At 41.4% G+C, this 22,088-nt stretch overlaps 1 protein-coding gene across 6 annotated transcripts in view; it reads left to right on the top strand.

Moving 5' to 3' along the window:
- Window positions 1-20,564, top strand: part of plekhm2 (pleckstrin homology domain containing, family M (with RUN domain) member 2) — a 56,186-nt gene extending 35,622 nt beyond the window's left edge. For 4 of the 6 annotated variants that reach the window (XM_041206038.1, XM_041206035.1, XM_041206034.1 and 1 more), the window contains 9 exons: window positions 378-442; window positions 1,291-1,379; window positions 2,569-2,701; window positions 4,213-4,403; window positions 7,994-8,059; window positions 9,719-9,878; window positions 11,484-11,663; window positions 12,974-13,084; window positions 13,533-20,564. In XM_041206038.1, the coding sequence (XP_041061972.1) occupies window positions 378-442; window positions 1,291-1,379; window positions 2,569-2,701; window positions 4,213-4,403; window positions 7,994-8,059; window positions 9,719-9,878; window positions 11,484-11,663; window positions 12,974-13,084; window positions 13,533-13,670 (1,133 nt within the window). In that variant the 3' untranslated portion in view covers window positions 13,671-20,564. The remainder of the gene's footprint in view (window positions 1-377; window positions 443-1,290; window positions 1,380-2,568; window positions 2,702-4,212; window positions 4,404-7,993; window positions 8,060-9,718; window positions 9,879-11,483; window positions 11,664-12,973; window positions 13,085-13,532) is intronic. The other 2 variants (XM_041206036.1, XM_041206040.1) reach the window with 2 other exon arrangements.
- Window positions 20,565-22,088: the final 1,524 nt, after the last annotated feature.

Below are 22,088 nucleotides of genomic sequence, written 5' to 3'. Positions count from 1 at the left end.
GGCTTGCAAATGGGAGAATGTTTGTTTTCCTTCATGAATGACTATCCTGCCATGACCTTATTGGGATCACTTGACTGAGATGCTTAAAAAAAGGACTGATACCCGTGGAGCTGTACACAGCAAGAGCTGTATTTTCAATTCGGGTGAGGAGAAGAAGGGGCTTGCAAAAAAAACAGTGCTTCAAAATCCTGTTGGTTGAGATGAGATGTGTGTAAATAAGAGCCAAAGGTCCTGCATGATTTAGATTGTCTCCAAAGGAAAGCTTAATGTGTACATAGATGGAATTGTATAATGGAGAAGCTGGTTGAGATGTTGCAGTGCAATGCTATGAATTGGAATGCCCTGTCTGTGTCTAACTCGATCTGTCGTCTGTACAGGAGCTGCAGACAAGCCCTATGCAATAGAAGAAGCAGTGTCCTACAATGAACTCGATTACATTTCGGTGAGTTTGCTGGAAAATGCACAGATGTTGGTTGTCAGTTGAGGATAGTACTAAACTTAGTTATGATGCCCTCATCCTTTTTATTTTTGCACCCTGCCAACCCCCTGCACCCTAATATCCTGCCGAGGCTCTCTGATCTCTTTTGCATGAGCTGTGGCCACTTGTGTTGGGCAGTGGAGGCTTGCTGACACCTACAGGATTGAATACCAACAAAACTGTGCCTTCAGGATAAAATCGGATGGTGGAAATTGCTGTAAAATCCAGCTATTGTGTGGACCATACAGGATCCGATAGTAGATTAGTGAAAACCTGTCTGTTATCTACAAATGTTATTGTGAAGCTGCAGCAGGTAGTTCTATCGGCCATTTTGGAAAGAAGGATTACTGTCCAGTGAGTGGTTAGGAGATAGAGTAAATTGCTTACTTTTGGAGGGGTGGTTGGTGGGGGGGGAAATGCAAGGGGCAAAAACACACAAGCTGAATGTACCGCATAGTCCCGGGAGCTGTTGGTGGTAGCGGTGCCTGAATGTTCACAAAAGGATGAACACAAGTGTTTTTTTTTTTCTGGTTCCTGCACACCTAGAAAGCTTTCATAGAACCATGCAGAATTCTGTGCAAGAGCAAATTTCACTCCAATCTTACAAAGCCACTGCATTTCTTTTGTGAAGACAGTGAGCAGGAAAATAAGGATCCTGTGACGCCTTATTGCAGAGCATTACAATGTAACAGTGTTCTCTTATAATCCCAAGTGTAATTTTCTCCCATGTTACTCATTTGGTAAGTTGTGATGTTGGATACTTCAGTCTCATTCATGATTTGTTGTGTTTCACTCACTCTTCACTATTAAAGGTGGGGCTTGGTCAGCAGACCATTCAGCTTGTCTGCACCAATCGGCGGAGGCAGTTCCTGCTTGATACAGCAGACGAATCTCTTACAGAGTAAGTGCAAATCATGCTAAACGTAAATAGATAGTACGTTACCTCCATGTTCCTTCCTTTACCCACCCTAACCAGACATTCAGGTCATAAATCATCTGCAATCATGCAGCAGTTACATTTGGATGCCAAGCCTCTCTTTTGATTCCTGTGTTTATACAAAGTTCCTCTGTGTGTTTGAGTTTGAAATAAACATTGAAGATGCCTGCTGCTTTCAGTCAAGCTCTGTGCGTTTAATTATGTTATCTTAAGCCTCAGACATGACCTGTAATGATACTGCCATGAGCCACTCTCCCAGCAGATCTGTCACTAGCTTTTAATGCTTTTCTCAAAAGTTTGGAGGTTAGATTATGAACATCAGAACAGAAGTAGACCATTTAGGTCCAGGAGCTTGTTCCACTATTTGTTGAGATCATGGCTAACCTAACTCCATATTTGTCTTTGTCCCTTTTCCCTTGACACCTTTAGTTAACAAAAAAAATCAAGCTCAGTTTTAAAATTAACATTGTTAGATCAAGAATTCCAAACCTTCACTTGCAGCAATGCTTCTTAATTCACTAGGCTCACACTGAAGATGGCTTTTTTTGGTATCTGGGTGGTAATCATGAACCCTGAATTTTTTTTAAATCTCAGTCTGCAAAATGGTGAAACTTTGTATGTGCAGCAACCAGTCAGGGACTGCCTATAGTGCCAGTCTGTGCTGTGTTAGCTGATCTCAGCCAGAACTGTAAGGAGCATGCTTCGGTGCTCTTGGCTTAGTTCTAGCTCCTAGCTGCTGTCCTGTGAACCCTGTTGGAAATTTGTGTGGAGGAGGATATAGGACAGAGAAAGCTCAGGCTCAACTGTGCTGCTGTCCACCCCCACAAATAACACACTGGCTCTCAAAATCTAAGTTTGCATATGCTACTTTGGTGAGGTATCAGAGAGTGGTTGGCACCTGTGGAACTCTATATCAACAAAAGCCAAAGTCTTTAGGACTGGAGGGAAGAAAATTGGGTGGGCAAAGGAAACCACTGATTTGTACCAATATCTGTCAGCCGTATCAATAAGTGTGTGATTGTAGTGGTGTGATTAATGTACCTGTAACACTAAAGGTATATGCCTGTTACTGTAGTTACCTTGGCTTATTTAGTCATATATTTTATTTCAGCACCGGTTACATGGTGTATTTTTTTTTTCCCCTGATATTTAGGTTTTTCCTAACTGCTTTGAGATCTGCCATGATTAAGGGCTGCAGAGAGCCTCCGTACCCCAGCATCCTTACTGATGCAACCATGCAGAAACTGGCACTAACGAAATTTGTGGCCCAAGAGTCAAGATGTGAGGTAATGTGGTAACCGAGCTAGATTATATTCTGCCTGATGGTGTCAGTTTGGGTTTTTCTGCTGGTAAACCAGCAATACAAGTGTTTGCTGTTCAATCCTGAAGCAGTCTGTGCTCATATGCAGTAAGACCTGGACAACATTCAGACTTAGGCTGATAAATGGCAAGTAACTTTTGCAGCACACGTGCCAAGCAATGGGAATGGCCTCTCCAACAAGAGTATCCACCCATCGCCCCTTGACATTCAATGGCAGTACCATTGCTGAATTCCCCACCATCAACATCCTGGGGGTTACCATTGACTAGAAGCTAAACCGGACCAGCCATATAAATACTGTGGCTACAAGACCAGGCCAGAGGCTAGGAATCTTGCAGCAAGTAACTCACCTCCTGGCTTCCCAAAGCCTGTCCACCATCTACAAGGCACAAGTCAGGAGTGTGATGAAATACTCTCCACTTGCTTGGATGAGTGCAACTCCAACAACACTAGAGAAGATCGACACCATTCAGGACAAAGCAGACTGCTTGATTGGCACCCCATCCATCACTCCAAGATCCACTCCCTGCACCACTGACACACAGTGGCAACAGTGTGTACCATCTACAAGATGCACTGCAACAACTCACCAAGGCTCCTTCAACAGCACCTTCCAAACCTGTGACCTCTACCTTCTTAAAAAAAATACAAGGGCAGCAGATGCATTAAAATACCACCACCTGCAAGTTCCCCTCCAAGCCACACCACATCCTGACTTGGAACGAGATCATCATTCCTTCACAGTCGCTGGGTTAAAATTCTGGAACTCCCTTCTTAACAGCACTGTGGGTATACCTACACCAGATGAACTGTAGGGGTCCAAGAAGGTGGCTCACCACCACCTTCTCGAGGGCAATTAGGGATGGGCAATAAATGCTAGCCTAGCCAGCAACATCCACATAAAAGAATACTTTTTTTTTAAAAAAGCCACACAACACAAGCACTGCTGGACAACTGGGCTATGGCTCCTTCAAGTTGTGTGATGGGAGGGGGGACAGACAGGGTTCCATTTCATTGAGGATGAAACACTGATACTTTCCCAGTGCCACGGTCAAACTGAGTGGAGGTGGGAAAGAAATGGGGAGGAGAAGATGAGAGGCCAAGGCACTTAGTGCAGGACACCACCAAGATTGTGGTAAATTAGTGAAGCGTTAGTGCAGTAACACAAAGTTTGGTATTTAAGAAAACACTGTGCATTTTAGGAGGAAATGAGACCAAGGGAGGTAAGGGATGTTGCAGTTTTATGATCTCGTATTAGACGAGGTGGAGTGATGAATCAGAATGCAGAGAAGAGGAAGATCATGTAATGCAACTTATTTGAAAATGGAAGGCGGCAATGAAGTGACATAGAAAGCTAGAGGGGAGAAGAAGGATTAGAAGAGTTTTTAAAAAGTTGTTTCTGTGCAAGTGTCTGCTTTTCTCCAGTATTATTGCAGCAGCTGCTGCTGTGCCTAACTCTTGTGGATGTGTTTGCAGGTGTCTGAAGTCACCATCCACCTCTACAGTTTGATTCACTGGGAGGATCCCATGGATGTAACGGCAGGACCCCAGAGGAACCTCTACATGGCACATGGAAATACAGTTACAAAAGAAGGAATTCTGCATTACAAGGCTGGCACTAGCTATTTGGGCTCACCAATCTGGAAGGCCTCCTATGTAGTCCTCAGGTGAGGCTCTGTCATCTCTGCATTTAAGTTTCAAAGCCACATTCAATTTATTGCGTGGTTGGGATCTGTAGATCTGTTGGATTTATTTAACAAGAAGATTTTTTTAATGCCTTTTATGCAGAACTCTGCGATGCAGAGGGATCTAGGTGTTTTGGCACATGAATCACAAAAAAATTAGTATGCAGGTACGGCATATGAATAGGAAGGCATATGGAGTGTTGTTGTTTATTGCAAGCAGAATGGAGCATAAAAGTAGGGAAGTTTTGCTACATTGAGACCACATCTGGATTAAAAACAGAAAATGCTGCAAAAACTCAGGTCTGGCAGCATCTGTGGAGAGAGAAACAGAGTTAACGTTTCGAGTTCAATATGACTCTTCTTTGGAACTGAAGTGAGGTAGAATTGTGATGGATTTTATGCTTTTGAAAAAGTGGGGAGGGGCAGGTGGAGCAAAATAGAAATTTGGGGATAGGTTAGAGAGTGGGGAAGTTGAAATGGAGTACTGTGTACAGTTTTGATCTCCTTATTTAAGTAAGGATATAATTGCATTAGAAGCAGTTCAGAGAATGTTTACTGGACTGATTCCTGGGATGAAGTGGTTATCTTATGAGGAAGGGTTTGACAGTTTAGGCCCATATCCATTGGAGTTTAGAAGAATGAGAGGTGATCTTAATGAAACATATAAGATCCTGAGGGGTGGATGCTGAGAGGATGTTTCCCCTTGTTGGGGAGTCTAGAACTAGGAGCCAGATTTAAAAATTAGGGGTCTTCCTTTAAGAATGAGATGAGAATTTGTTTCCTCTGCAGGCCATTAGTCTGTAGAATTCTTTTCCCCAGAGAGCAGTAGACACTGGATCATTTGATATTTTTAAGGTTAAATGAGAGAATCTTTATTGGGTAAAGGGTATAGGGGTTAGAGAGAAAAGTAGAGTTAAGGCTGCCATCAGATAAGCCATGATCTTATCAAATGGCAAACACCTGCTCCTAATTTGTATGTATGGTAAATATTTATAGACTAACATGATTTCTACTTTTATTTCAATTTTTCTTCCCTTCTTCCCATGCTATCCTGTAGGCACTGACTTGTTGGGTGTTAGCAACTGTCCAGTACCTCTCCCTAGTGACAGTGCTTGTTGCGTGAACCTAGACATGTAGTCTAAAATGAGCTGTTAGTCAATGGATCAGATGAAAGCATACCCAATCAGAATCCTCGCTCACCAGGACTCAGCAGTATCATAATTGGCTAATTGTGAATATTTGTCTCCTCTTGCAATGGGGCAGTGAGTGCCTTGGCTAAGACCCCTAACTCAGCATAGGTCTGGGATTGAATCAAAGGTCAAGCTTACACTGGCGCGTTTGCATTTATAGCCCATCCTGTATAAGTAGTGGTAGATCACTTTGAGCTTCTGCAGTCTTTGTGTAGATATTTCTCTCACAATAGTGTTAAGTAGGGAATCTTGCTGTTCTAACTCAGCGACTATTAAGGAACAGCGATTTTATATGTCCAAGTCAGAAGAGTGTGAGACTTGGGGAGGGATCTTGATGATGGTATTTCTACAGCATCGCTGTTCTTGTCCTCCCCTTTGGTGGGGGTCATTAGTCTGTGTCCTCACTGGCTGAACCACAGAGTGGGGACTACATGAAATTATGCCCAATTACCTACAAAAATACTTGAGCCAGCATGATGTAGACTATACTTCCATCATAGCAATGATACTTGCCAGTGCTGTACCTGTCAAGGCTGCATCTCGCTTCTCTCACATCCACTTTCATGTTAAGCTGTTACTTTTAAGAGGTTACCTGTTACTAAGCACCACTGTTTGATTTCGCTAACTGTTATGACCATAGCCAATGTTAATTGCTGTGCAAACCAAATCCGAGGGAAACTTGGCTTATGGAGCATACCCCTTTATTCTGAAAACAAGAAGACATACAGATCTCAGCAGCAAGAAGTCCAGTAACACTTTTGGAATTTTAAAAGTTAAAAGTAAAAGTTTTATTAACAAGAATTAAAGAACACTTAAGCACACAAGATTACAGTTGCACAGTTAAAATCAACTTTACAATACATTCACCCAAAAGACACCCTACTTGGTCAAACACACAAGTAAACACCTTCCAGGCAACACTCCCTTATAAATGTTTAACTATAAAAATCCAGTAATATTACCCAAGGCAAACTGCTGTAGGTTTAATAAAAATATACAACATGACCACCTCATTCCTCTCCCACTGTGAAATCCAAAACTTCAGAACAAGACTGCTTGTTGCAGCCCAAGGCTTTTTTGGCTTTATTGGATGGCTGATTCAAACTGCATCTTCTCCCAGCCTAGAGCTACAGCTAACAGCTCCCAGCTCCAGCTCCATCTCACAGCTACCTTAAGCTTTCCACAGTAACTCTAAAGTACCATTTTCCCCTTTCATCTCACGTTCCATTGTTCTCACACCTCTTTGAAACTCAAATCCTTCCAAATATAAAATCTTTCATGTTTCTATTTTTTTCTCTGCCTTCGGATCGCTAAAATGTAATATACCCTCTTCTGTTTACCTATAGAACTCCTGCAAATTGCAAACATGTTTCTTGGTCACCTCTGACTTCCCTTTGATTTTCAAACAACTCTCAACTTATCTAAAAATGTATATATTAGATTCAATCTATTCACTTGTACCTCAAATCTAATGTCTCTTATCATTTCATGTTTTAAACCCCCCCCCCCCGCCAAGACAAACATGTCTTTTATTAACCTTTGCCCAGCTTAATTAAATCATTTACATACAGACAGCCTTCTTTACAGAATAACACAATATTCCCCAAAAATATTAAAGAGAATAACCTCCATTTCTCACACTAACGTTACAAGAAAATTTGTATATTATGACACAAAATGATGCAGTTTGTGATGACAACTTGGACTTGGCTTTGAAATGGAAATTGTTGAGGTTTTCACTAGAAAGAGATCTGTTTGGAGAAAAAGATTGTAAGTGACCCATCTCTCCATATCTAAGAAAGAATATACTTGCTTTGAAGGTGATACAGAAAAGGTTCAGTAGATTGGTTCCTGGGAAAAGAAGGTTGCTGTCTGATGAGAGGCTGAGTAAATTGAGTCTATACTCTCTGAAGCTTCAAACAATGAGAGATGATCTCATTTAAACGTGCAAGTTCCTGAAGGGGATTGACAGGGTAGACACTGAAAGGTTGTTTTCTCTGGTTAGGGAATCGAGAACACAGGGGCATGGTCTCAAGGTAAGGGTTGATCACTTAGAACTGAGATGAGAAATGTGTTACGCAGAGGGTTGTGGATCTTTGGAATTATCAATGCCAGAGGGTTGTGGGTGCTCCATCATTGAGTACCTTTAAGATGGAATTGGACAGACCTCAGGAATTTAAGGGATATGGGGAGCAGGAGAGAAAATAAAATTGAGGCAGAAGATCGGCCATGGCCATATTGAAAGGTGGAGCAGGCCCAAGGGGCCGTATGGTCTACTGCTCCTATTTCTTATTTTCTCTAGCCAACATTTCTGTTACTATTGTGTTGACAGAAGTAGCTGGCCTGTGCAATTCTATTGAAGAAGTTGTTTTATTTCTACAGCAACGGGATCCTCTATCAGTACCCCGACAGGATAGATGTGACACCGCTTATGTCAGTAAACTTGGCGTAAGTACTTCTGTGGAAAGATGTGCACTTGGTTCCCTATTTTCATTCTCCTCTCCGACTTTTTGTGTATCTCTGTGTGTCTCCCCTTTTCCTGCTGCCTGTTCATAATGATGTCAGAAAGGACTTCATGCAAAGGATGATGAAAATCAGAACTTTTTTTCCCCCAAAAAAGCTGTTGAGGTTGGGGGCCAATTGAAAATTTCAACAGTGAGATTGATGGATTTTTATTAGGCAACCGTATTATGGATTACGGAACCAAGGCAGATAGATGGAGTTAAGGTACAGATCAGATATGATCTAATTGAATGGGAAGCCAGATTCGAGGGACTGAATGGCCTACTCATTTCCTAACAAGCAAGTCCAATCCCCAGCTTTACTAAATTGCTGAAACTAGGATCAATATTGCTTAAGGCTCAAACTCTTGAACGGGATAACTTTTATGTTGACAAAATATAAACCATAGCTGCATTAGCAAGAAGAGGCTACCCCAACTAATTTAAGATGATGAGCAGCAGAGCTTATAGACCAGGGAGGTTCTAGGTTCATTGCATTGGTCTCAGCAGGTTTGCTACTTTTTTGCATGAAGTTCGAAGCCAGGAGAGGCAGCTGAATCTGAGAAAGCAGTTGGGAACCATAGAAGTAGTTGGACCCAAACTGCAAACGGATGGAACAATGGCAGAGGAAATTTAATTTGGGTGATTTGTAAAGTACTGCAAATAAGAAAATGTAGGTGCCACAAGCACTGCATGAATGGTGTTGAAATAAGAATGAAGTTGAAAATTCTGGAAGTCTTAGTTACTCCAATCGTTGGTGAACAGCAAGCGCTAAAACCAATGGAATACTGAATTATATAACGAAAGATTTGCTGCTCAAGCTGTGGTGCTCTGGCCAGTCCATGCTTTTCTGAGTACTAGTCACTGAGATATGAGAGACATTTAGGCTGTGGAGACAATGCAGAGAAAAGTTTCAAGGCTGACCACACACACACACACACACACACACACACACACACACACACACACACACACACACACACACACACACACACACACACACACCCTTGCCCTTTGTGTCAATGGCACTCACTTGTGAGAAAATATTAGGGAAACATGGGCTTAACAGGAGCTGACTGAGAAGGGGACCTTACTGAAGTATATAAGTTAGTGAAGAAGAATCTGGAATGTTAATCCTGATGACAAGGCAAGGCAGCTTTGGGTTTAAACTTGCAAAAGGCTGATTTTTCAGTGATGCCACAAAGTTCCTTATACAGAGCGATCAACAAATTTTTATGGACTTCCAGGTAATGTAGTGGAGACAAAACCCTTGGCATTATGGAAGTTTAGAATTCTAGTTGGATGACATGACGGATCTTTCTGGGTGTATGAACCAAGACTGGCTGACCGTCTCCATCTGTTTTATCTTGTGATCATGTGAATCGAGAACAGCCATTTCAGCACAGATTCAAGTTTATAGGACTTGTAGAAACCAAAAATTATTTGTGTATTTTGTATCCTGATAATTGGAAGGAATCCAAATCCCTGTAGCAAAAACAGTAGAGATCTCTTGCAGGTCGAAATCTTCTGTTCACCCCAGTTGTTAGATTGGTTTAGCAGAGTCCTGCTGAGTTTGATGGGACCTCCCTTGCTGTTTGTATTGTAGTGGAGAGCAATGTGGAGGCTGTCGAAGGTCCAGCACAATTGAGCGACCCCACACGTTCCAGGTGATTCTGACAGAGCGTCTGGCTTTGGAACTAAGTGCTGAGAATGAGGAGGAAATGGCAGACTGGATGCAGCACCTCTGCCAGGCGGTGTCAAAAGGGGTAAGTGAACTTGAGCTGCAGTGAGATCCCAGTCACGAAAAGTGTGAAAGACTTTTCATGCGATTGAATAGGATATGGTACTCCAGCCTTTATTTATTGTGCTCCATCTACTTTGGGCTTCATTCTGTAGCACCATCTTCATGCTTTTCATAACTGGGAGCATTAGATACTGTTTTGCTACCTGCAAATGACTATTGCATTGTATGACTATTGTATAGTCCACAGGCACTGGACACACTCTAGTATCTAACACATAGCCATTCTTTATTGTGACTGGTGGCATATTAGACAAAGATATCAAAACGAACATCCTTGCCCAACATCCAGACACTTGCATTTCATCACAAATCACTGGATACTGATCAGGAGCTAGGATCCTTGTTTGTAAAGATCTCTGGCTACTCTGCTGCCTGAGATCAGCTAACCCTGAGGTTGGTTGGTGTTACCCTGAGGAATACTTTTAAGCTGTTGAGTGAAGTGGAGCAGATGAAGATTCTATTTTTTTTAATTACTTTTAAAGTATGTGTGGTCTGTATCATCGTTTGATCTGCAGAATTGGTGACACAAGCATAAAATGTACAATGTTTTGATTTGCCTGACGTGTCTTGGTGAACAGTGAGGGATGCATAAGAATTACAGAAAGGAATTAATGCACGGCTGCTGAGCACTCTGATGGGTTAGTTCATGCAAAATTTTGCTCTGATCTCTGTTCGGACTTGCAGGTGAGTAAAAGGGCAACTTCATGCAATTGCTCTTGGGTAACCACTGTGCTGATTGCCTGAACAATTATAGACATAATTTAATTGTGATCTCACAAAACAGTTTAGTCCATCCTGCTATGTCCAGAGGCTCGCATGCCTGTAGCAGGTAGTATCTGCCATTGTCAGTTTTCCAAAGGCTCAATACTTTTAAGTACCCACAAATTCATCGGTGCACCGGAGAGTGTACTTTTCTTGGAGAAAAGAAGGCTGAGGGGAGACTTGATAGAGGTATTCAACATCCTGTGGGGTATGGACAGGGCAGATAGTGAGAAACTGTTCCCACTCAAGAGACCATCAAGAGCTAGAGGACACATTCAAAATAATTTGCAAAAGGAGTAAATGTGATTTGAAGAAAAAAAGTCTTCACCCAGAAGGTGGTTGGAGTCTGGAACGAACTTCCTGAAAGAGTGGTGGAGGCAGGTTCGATTGAGGTATTCAAAAGGGAATTGGATTGTACCTGAAAAGAGAGAATGTGCAAGAGTTATGGGGATAAAGCAGGGGAGCGCGACTAGGTGGAGTGCTCTTTCAGAGAGCTAATGCAGACCCAACGGGCCGAATGGCCTCCTCCTAGACTGTAAAGATTCTGTGATACACCTGGTGTGTGACAATGGCTTGTGTTAAATAACAGGCAATTTGTGGTGTCATTAGTATCATTGAATATGCGCCAACTGCCATGACAGAATCCATGGTGAATTTGATTCTTGAATAGAGAGTACAGGCTAACTGATTCTAGACTTCTGCGCCTGCACCCTGATGCTTTTTTGTTTGCAGTTGAGTTAAAAATAGTCACAGGTTCCCTCTTGTTATGCTAGCTGTTTTGGTATATTAACTGTTGTGTTGTCAGATCATTCCCCAGGGTGTTGCACCCTCTCCATGCATCCCATGCTGCCTTGTTGTGACTGATAGGATGGTGTTGACATGTCATGAGGACTCTCAGACCAGCTTCTTCCGATTATTGGGTAGCACTGAGCTAGCTAATGTCATCAGTGTCTCCATCGGCCCCAGCAGAGAGTACTGCCTGATGGTGAGTAACAGTGTAACATGCTATACTTTCTAACTTTCTTGTCAGAAAATGTTTTTTGTTGCAAATTTTTGTTCCTGCCATTGTTCCTGAAGGTGCTCACTGTTGCTGGGGTACAGTTCCATAGGTGCCCTCTGGTGTTCCTAGTTTACAGCATGGTGGGTGGAGTGAGGAATTTTAATCTAAATGACAGTGGGATGAGAGGGACCCCTAGTGGTTGGTAGCTAATCCTTTCTTTACAATTCAGTGAAAACTGTATCCAGAATTCTAAAGGTTTTAAGATTATGGCTCCAGCCCTGCAGTTCAGTGCTGTGTCTGCATCTTGTTGAAGCCGTAAGGCTTGTGTTAGGTCAGTTGGTGTAGAATGAAGGGACAATCCTGATCATTACGGCTTTGTACATTTCCCTTCCTACTTTTCCAGATCAAACGCTAATAAATTTTGACCTATAATTTCAAGATCCCTGAGCCAAGAGAGTTGTCATGCAACATTCGTTGTGAGCTGTGCCTGTCTGTGGCCATTCACTAGGAGTGTTGTGCGAGATCACTCGCCTTTCCTCCCTGATGTGAAGCGCCTGGTCTCTACTGTGGTTATGATCAGAATGCACCATATAAAAAGTTACATGCAATCCTGTTCCATGGTAGAGTGCCGTGGGGCTTGAAGGCCACGGCATTATGCTCAAGTGTTTGTTTTTTAGTACTCACTACACCGATGAACCCCTGCCAGTATGATTGGTTCAGCTAAATGATCCAGTTGCTATTGTGCTGAATTGGCGATAATGACTTTAAGGCAATTACACGAACAATTTTACTATTTTGCCTGTGGATGTCGGAAGAAACAATTTACAGGTGAGCAATAAACTACATCATTAGTCTTTGCAAGCCTGCTGAGTGCTTGGTCAGCTTGCAACCAGAACCAAGTGGCAACCCCAGCAGTTAGCAACCACACAATAAATAACTTACAGCAGTTTTCCTCCACAGACAGGAACATTGGAAGGAACAGAAATAGGACCTCATCCGTCCTGTGCTTCAGTTAGGTCATGGCTGATCTTAAAGCCATTTACATGCTTGCCAGGAGAGTGTATGCCAAAGAAGAGCTGTATCATAAATTGGGTATAAAACCCTATTCACCGTAAAGTATTCTGAAGCTGTTTGAATATACACTTTGCTCACCCTGTCATGGGTTTGAACGGTGCACCCTGTCAGTATTGTCCAACAATCAAATATGTCTTAAAGGCTAGTTAATCATCTCTTGTGCTGCCCGCCTCTTGCATTTTATTCTCATTTATTCCATTGTTTCCCAAATTATGTTCTAGGAGCTGTCTGATGATCAGAAGTCTCCTCCCTGGTTCATGTATTTCAGTTGTGCTGAGGAACTACAGCGTTTTCTTGCTGCATTGAATGGTGCTTGGAGGAAGATCTACCAGGTAAGCTGGAAATGTGCAGAATGTTTAACCTACCTGCAAAAGGAGTGAACAATGTTCCATCTGCCACAGCACTCATAGAGATGATCACACTTTGTCCTTCTGTGGTCCTCAAATTTAAACTATCTGCCAGGAGCTCCCCTAATAACAGTAGATTGATACAGTATATAGTCTGGTACTGAGCATTAAAAACAGGCAAGTCTCCAATTCAGTCCTCCTGTATGGAGTTGTTGACTGATCTCAGCCATGATGTTAGGGCATTTTATTTAGCCTCAAATGCCACCATCCCGTGCCCCACAACTTCCTGGTTTGGGATGGGAAAGTTGGCCAGGTTCCTGCTTATGATTGCTCTTCCATTTGTATGGTCTTGGATAAGGTTTAAACTTGACATGGCGCTTGCTTTTATTCTTGAAGGTTCTGCATTCTGATTTATGCTGACTCTCCTTTTCAGGTGGATCTACCTTTAAAACAGCTTCAGGATCCTTCCATTCAGAAGAAATGCAATGATGCAGTCCTGCTTATTCGGACCACATGGCAGCGAAGCGACAGTCTATCCCGAGGACGTGCCGAGCGTGATCCATGGTGTTGAACGCCTTGGAACCCTAGCCATGTGGTGCAAGAATGCTGCAGGCATCACTCGCTCACTTCCTGTGTTTCTGGATATTGTGTGACTGAATGCACAGTGTCACTGGAGGTGTAGGAGTGTAAAGGAAATGGTACCAATCCAAATATACAAACCCACAAGTCTTTGGAAATGCTTCAACAATGTCAGTTATTGGAAAGGGAATGAGAGAGCAGAATAAATCTTGAATGAAAACCTGCCTATTGAGCTGGGTAGCAGATGTGCTTCCACTCTTCAAATTGTGAAATATCTGCATTCTCAACAAATCTCTCTGGCTTCACTAAGACTTATTTAATGAATATTCCATCTCTGAAAGCTTGTGGTCCAATTGCATGAGTGTCTTCTGCAATAAGAGTTTTTATAAAAAATCAAATTGCTTTCTTCTTGAGCAAAGTGCAAGGACCAGTGAACAAAGACGGGGGAGCCTGAGAAACACTTGTCTCCAAATCACTGCCTTTTGTTGCTGGGTGACCCACCTGAATTCTAATATGGAGCAAAGTGACCTTTTCAATGTCAATCCCAGGCTCTGAACACCCACCTTAGGCTTCTGTTGTTACATCTGTATCTGAAACTTTTGGGGAACGATTTTTTCATCCTTGAGTCCCCCATGTTAGTGACTGAAAAGACTGGGTATCATCATCTGATATATAATCATCTGCATCAGGCCTTTCTAAAGCTTTAGCAAGTCATTTTTATAGACAGAATGCTTTTATTAATAGTTATACTATTTAGGTCTGACTGCACAACAGTCACTTTTCAATTACATCCCTTAATGTTTAATCTGTAAATAAGTTCACCCCTGAGGTTAGTGTCTGTAATGGCTCAGTTTGTGACCTCCTTGCTGGTAAATGGCGAATCTTGCACAATACTCTAGATCTATCCAACCTGGTGAAGCAACCACTGCATCCTCTCCTTTAATTCTACAGTGTCATAGATGCTGTTTAAATGAAAGTCTGCAATGACACATTGGAATGGCTAACATCGACATTGGACTGAAATCCTTTTTATTTCTCAGTCAATTGAACGTTGAACAGAGTTGGATTTTCCAACTATATATCTGAAAAACCGTATGTAAGGAATGTCAGGAAGGAAAGAATTGTCGATCTGTAACTCGAGGTAGATGCTGCAGTTTGTTAGTCCGGTCACAAATTCAGAGTTTTCTCCAGCATTATCTTGTGCATTTTCTTCAACAGTTCAGTGGGCTGAAGTGGCAATTCCAACCTGGAAGAAGCTCCATTGCTGAGAATGTAGTGGTGTAATAGTGTGCAAATGACAACAGCCTGCACTACTGCTTACAAGAACTTTTGCAGAACGGTAACTTCTACAGCAATATGTCTGGAAGCCTCATAGACAAAGGCACCAACTGTTGTGCCACTAACCCATACAGGCCAAAAGGCCCAGGCCGTAGCAAATCTGTGCTGTTTTCAGCCAGTTATTATCTATGTGTTATAACCATATAAAGCTCATTCTTTTGCTGCCACTAGGTCTGTGAATACACTACTGCACAACATCATATTCATTGTGCTCCTCTACCCACTCACCCCACACCCAACCTAATGATGGTATGTCAATGTTACATTAAATTTTTATAGTCTACCTCTCTTCATCAGCTCAACTGAGTATTCCTAGTTCCTGTGAACGGAGCAGCAAATGTGGACACTGTCTTCATTTTACACCTCGCAATTTGCAGTTCCTGAATTCTGGAGAAATGTAGTAATGTGCAGTCTGTCAGAGAAATTTGTGGTTTGGGCAGTTAATACTTTTGCAGTTTAATGGAAACTCATCTCTGTTTGTTTAGTATGCTAATCATGTACAGTCTTCTACCTGAGTTGTAAACCTGCTCTGTAATTTTATGTTTTGCTCCCCTGGTGATGAAAATTGATAAACACTAAACTCATAAGATGAATCACTTGAGGAGCTACTGATGCCTATATAACCATAACCACCCAGGGCTGATGCCCATGGAACCAGCATCTTTGGAATCTATAAAGCAGCAATATTGAGTGCCCTTGGAAATCTGTATCCCAGCAAAGCTTGTGTATCTTAATATAAGTACCTTGAGGATAGGAAGATGGGGAAAAACATACTTTTCTTTAATGTTATTAATTCCTCTCACCGAACTCTATCTGACCTTCTCATTCCCCAGTGTTTAAATAAAGCATTAGTGGCAACCCTTCCGAAGATAATTTAATAATTACCTTACAATAATTTTTGCAGAACTGCTCAAGCCCTGTTGGTGTATTGAAAGGTCACCTGATTAAACTTTTTGATCAGCCAAGGTCAAACCGCGGAGCCAGTGATCCCATTGTTTTCTGCACATTAATGGACAGAAAGAGTTGCAGTCAATAGTGGGAGGGGGTGGTGCGATGGGGGAGCATAATGCAAAGAGAATGTTCATCATAGCAGAAACCCTTAGTACATAATGCTAGTTATTTAATATACATAATCACAGCTATTTAAAATGCAAGCACTTCAGCCAATATGCATGAACATGTAGATCATCAGGATAGAATGATAGTGAGAAATGTTCTGGATTGTATGATGGAGGGACTTTTTTTTTAGGTGGACAATTAGACTAGTTTGAATAGCCTTCCTCAATACCTATTTGTTTCTGTGTGAAGTCTTCATCCTATCATTGTACAGCTCAAAGTGCTTTCTGAAGCTCTGCAAAGGCAGAATGTAGAATTGTACTGCTGCATGGTGTGCACCATTCACAGCACAAACCACAACACCCACCTTAACACTTCAGCTGGATTTGATCATGGTCAAAGGAGACAGCTGATAGGGCATAGCTTTGTTCCTCATGTACTAGATGGACAGGCTTTTGAACTGTGAAGTGTATGTCACAAGGTGGCCTTTTCCTGTATGATGTTATTTTACATTTTTAAAGGCAAAATAGTCTCATCCTAAACAGAGCAGCTAATCCCCAAATATCACAGAGCTACAGCAAATGAGTGATGAGACCAACAAACCTAAATAATAAAGACATTAAAACTATAGGATTGATAATTGTTCCACAGACTGTCATTATAACTTTGAATGCGCCAATATTGGAAGTATGGATGGACTGAGTGAACACTGGACTGTAAATTTTCCAGAAGACTACAGGTGCGGACATATTACGACATTCTTGAGTGCCTGATGTGCGTAACAAATCTGTGCGTCACTTAAGCAGTTTGTAAAAATTAAACCCTATTTGCTACCCTGTTTTAAGGAGCTATGGATTGCACCATCTGTTTGTAAACTCCTAATGTGACACTGCAGCAACTGTAAATGCTACATCTAACATCAGTAGCAAAAATATTCACTCTAAACTCCTTCAGTTGATGCATTTCACAAACAAATGGGACCTTTTGTGCTTTCAGTTCGTTTCAAACTTATAGTGAAGGGCATTGATCAGAAATGGAATGCAGTATTAAAGCAGGGTGCATCAGTACTGCTGTACAGAATTTGTAATAATTTTAGCAAACCCTAGCTTCTCAATGTTTTTAGGTTTTATTATAACAAGACTCCCTTGGCAGACTGACTGATGTGAGCTTTGACATCCCGAATGTAAAATTTATTTTTTAGATTTTGCTTTTATTCTGGCTGTAAGATATTGGGTATCTTCACTTATCCCACCCCGTGGCTCAGCAAGTTTAACTATGGAGTAGCTGAGCCACACAGATCAGATAGGTCCCAGGTTCGATCCTTGCTCGAATGTCTGGAATCTACTGAGCAGTAGGAGTGCTAGAGGTTGCTTCTGTGTCATAGAATTAGGGAAAAATCCGCTGAGATTTCTACTCCTGTCTAGTGCTGGAAAACAGCATGTGTGGATTTTTGAGGACAGAGTCTGGCTTGGCTATAGTCTAGTAATATTAGTGCTCACTGTCATGTCTACAAGGGGCAATTGGTGTGCTGATGCAGTTAGACCAGAAATGAGCCCATAGAGTCATACCCAGTCAGAGATCAATGCTAGCCCTCATTGACTTGTTGTTGCTAGATACAGTTCTATGCTGGAACTCATGGAAATATACTGAACAAATCTCTGCAGCATTCATGCACTCTACCCAGCTGACTGCATGCTGGCATCCTTGGAATTGTGCAACAACCTTCATCAAGGTTGACTCATGGTGGCATTCTGTCTTCAGAGTTAGGTTGTGAGTTTAAGCCTTACCCCAGAGCTTGAGAACATGATCTTACTCTGATATCCCAGTGAGTACAGAGGAGTGCTGCATTTATGGCTGCTGTCTTTCAGATGCGATGTCATTACCCCACATCCCTGGTCAGCTGGGTGACACTTTTCAAAGGAAAACAAGAGTGTTTTCTGTGTCCTGAGCAATGCTTATTCTTAACCATCAAAACCAATTTAACTGGCGATATACCCCATTGCTGTTTGTGGGACCATGCTGTGTGCAAATTGGCTGCTGCTTCTGCCTACATAACAGCAGTGACTACGATTCAAAAAGTACTTAATTGGCCATGAAACACTTCAGGACATCCTAAATTTAAGGACATAAATGCAAGTATTTCCCTTTATCTTTTAGGCAGGGAGGTGAACGATTGGAAAGTAAAGATGGAAGAGGGAATTAAACAAATGGTTGTAATGTGAAGATTCCTGGATATAAACATGTACAATCAGGATGCTAGTATTCTACTACGCTCATTACTCATATATTGGGACACCACATACCCCATAATAAAGTCTACAATTATCTTACAAAGGTTGTATAAAAAATGTTAGTGATTTAGGATCCAATGTGTGCTGAGTTCATCAGGTCTGGTGTTGCTTTGCATTCCAATAGGGCTGCAGTCTGGTTAGGATATTTGTGGGCAAGGCTGATAGTGTGGCAGGGTTGAGATCTTCTACAGTGGGGCTGGGGCAGATGGGCATGAAGGGTGCAGTTTGTACTTTACAAACCAACGTAGAAATGTTCTACAACCAACTACCACATGTGCAATGTACAGTGTTTAAGAATTTGTAGTGTCTTTTGTTTTACAACACTGATCATCATCTAAGAAATTTATGTAATGCAAGGTGGCCGAGTCCTCCACTTGGAGCCTTAATACTTTGGAGTATCCATATGCAACTTTGGTTGTAATTTGTGGTGTGTATATGATGGACACTTGGTCCATTTGTTACTGAACGCACTCATTGAGTGAAATGTGCAATTCAATCGTCTCTTGATCTTTTTAATGAGATTTAATTTTATTTGCATTGTAGGTTTTCTTGTAACTCCGATCTGGAGGACAGAGATTAACCAATTCTAGAAATAGAAAATGCCACAGTGTAACTAGTGTGGACTAAGCAGTTCTATTAAGCAAGTTGAATTATCTGCATTAGAGTAAGGTTTTCCAAAAGCATGCAAAGATGGTTAGCTAGTAATTTTTAAATATTTCCAAGTGCTTTGTTAAAAAAAATGGAATTGGTTTCCTGATGTATGAAGTGCTGTTGTCATGTTCTACCATTTTTAGTTGTGATCACATCGTGTTATTAATTACTGTGATCCATCAGAAGGATAATTGCCATTATCCATGGTGATCCCAGCTCTGCAGCAAGATCCATGGCTAATCGGTTCATTTGAGGATTTTTTTACTCTCTGGCTTAGATCAGGGGCTGTTTACAATCTTGCAGAGTTGGATCTAGGCTGGCCTCGTATTTCTGTTTCTTAAAAAAAAAATTTGCTGTCGCCCTTAGCATATTATCCAGTTGTTGTGTGGCTTGAGATGTGCTGAAGTTAAACTTTTACACCACCTGGTAATGGATCCCTCCGAATGCAAGTTAAAGAAAGGTACATTGCAAAATTTCAGACAGTTGCTACATAACCTGTTGACAGCACAAAGAATTTACATTATAGAAAAGTTACTCATTGAATTTAATCAAATAAACTATTTAACCCTCCCTTGGATCCAATTCATTATCTACACTTGTAATTTTTTAAAGTTCTTCCTTAAAACCAGAAGTTGAATGATCCTAGATTTGAGGCATTTTTCAATATTGAGATCCTTGCTAGTTTAGCTGTAGGATTGTGAGGAGCTGTAGCTAATAGATTATCTTCCAGGCCTGAGCCCTCAATCGCAGTATAATTACAGTAACTTGAGAAACGTGATGTCATCTTAGTGTGAAAATGGTGCGCCATGGAAGCAGCAAGTCTGAGAAGGGCAGAGAAAGGTTGATTAAAGTTGTGGTCAAGACCATTGGTTTCCTTTCCAATTTTCTGTTTTTAAAAACTGTAATCCCCTAAAGACCAGTAAACCATCTTAACTTCATTATGATTTTTTTGAAAAAGCAAGTTCCATCACCATAACACAGTGACCCTGGTCATGATAAATTAGTTTCAATTTCAGTGAGAAAATATCAACTCAATCTATCTGACTGGTGCAGATAGATGTATGAAAATTGGTTTCATCCTTACCCCCAGTGTATTTTGCCTCTGGGCCTAAATATTGTCTCCAGTAGTGGTCAAGTAAAGCTCACTTTGGCTCAGTTTTCCTGCTGTTGATCTACAGATGTTTACACCTTTTCCCCTGCTCTTGCTATATTACTCAATGATATTAATACTGGTGTGTAATGAGGTAAAACAGAAATAGACTGGAAGAGACTGATGCTGATCATCTATTATATCACCAATATTGAATGTTACAACTTTTGATTCTTAGTTGAGGCATTAATAATACAACAGGTCTTTAAGGAGACATTTCATTACTTGTATAATGTACTCTAACCCAATGGTGTGTATATTAATGTCACAGCCTTTAGGAACCCCAGTATTGATGATGCTTATTAATGCACGTTTTGTGTTTATACAATGTAAATGCAGTGGTTATTGTATATAATTTGATGTAAATAGAATGGAATTAATAAAGGTATTGGTCTCCTTTTTTGTCCGTGTAGTCAAAAAATATTCTATTTGTTCTGTTATTTATCTTTTTTTCTCCCCAGAGGTCTAACTAGCTCTGTGCATTAGACTTGATGTACCGACAACCAAATTAACTCTTTTGTAACATTCTGGGCACCTATTTTTTGACAAATAACAACAGATCTAAGTATTACCTAGGTCCATAGTTGGAACGAGTGGTTTGTTGTGGAATGACATACGAACAAGGATCAGGAATAGGCCATTCAGCCCCTCGAGCCTGCTCCGCCATTTAATAAGGTCATGCTGATCTGATAGTAACCTGAAATCTGCATCCTACCTATCCCCGATAACCTATCACCCCCTTGCTTGCCAAGAATCTATCCACCTCTGCCTTAAAAATATTCAAAAACTCTGTTTCCACCACCTTTTGAGGAAGAGAGTTCTAATGACTCATGACACTGAGTGAAAAAAAATTTGCCTCAACTTTGTTTTAAATGGGTGGCCCCTAGTTCTAGATTCTCCCACAAAAGGAAACATCCTCTCCACAACTGCCCTGTCAAGACCCCTCAGGATCTTGTGTGTTTCAATCAAGTCACCTCTTACTCTTCTAAATTCCAGCGAATACAAGCCTAGTCTGTCCCATCTTTCCTCATAAGACAATCCACCCATTCCAGGCGTGAGTTTGGTAAACCTCTGAACCGATTCCAATATGTTTACATCCTTAAATAAATAAAAGTACACAGTACTCCAAATGTGGTCTCTTTAGAGCCCTGTACCACTGGAGCATAACTTCCAAACTTTTGTATTCAATCCCCCACAAATTGAATAAAATTCTATTAGCTTTCCTAATTACTTGCTATACCTGCATACTAGCCTTTGACATTCTGCAACAAATCCTATGAACGTCTATGATTGCTCTTGTGGTATGAACTACTGCCTATGCCCATCCCTAAGCTTTATATGCTGTGCCTGGAACTGGCTGGTGCAGTGGGTTAGACACTGACCATTTCACCAATGGGATTTGTATTAAGTCCAGCCCAGATTAATGGGATGAAAGCCTCAGGCCATAGGGATCTGAGCTTGAAGAATTGATCCCAGTTACTACTGGGTATGGATCACTGGGACAACACCCCCCCCCCCCCCCCCTGCCCCAGCCAATTCTATGCTTACTGGCAATCTCACCAGTTGACCAATTACAAGCTGATTGATGTGGGAAGTGAAAAAATGTCATGATGCAGTAGATGGTATTCCCCCCCCAGGTTGGGGCAGAGATGTTGGTGCAGTGCTGAGGAAACTTTACAGTGTGCCTGACTGTGCTATGTTAACTTCCTCCTTTTAAAAAATCTTGAATTGAAGTCCTCTAGTTACCCAATTCACAAACCAGTGGAAACAGCCCCACTATTTACCCTCAACACATCAGAATTTTCATAACCTCAAATAAATTGTTGGAAAAAAATGTTCCAAGTTTCTCCATAAATATTGTTTTTGATATTATTCTAGTGAATCTTGTCTTTTTTACAGGGGGAGTACCTGATCTTGACAAGGT

The sequence above is a fragment of the Carcharodon carcharias genome, chromosome 15 (genome assembly GCF_017639515.1).
Source record: "Carcharodon carcharias isolate sCarCar2 chromosome 15, sCarCar2.pri, whole genome shotgun sequence".
Lineage (NCBI taxonomy): Eukaryota > Metazoa > Chordata > Chondrichthyes > Lamniformes > Lamnidae > Carcharodon > Carcharodon carcharias.
The sequence above is the reverse complement of the archived record's forward strand: the minus strand, read 5'-3'. Positions and strand labels throughout refer to the sequence as shown.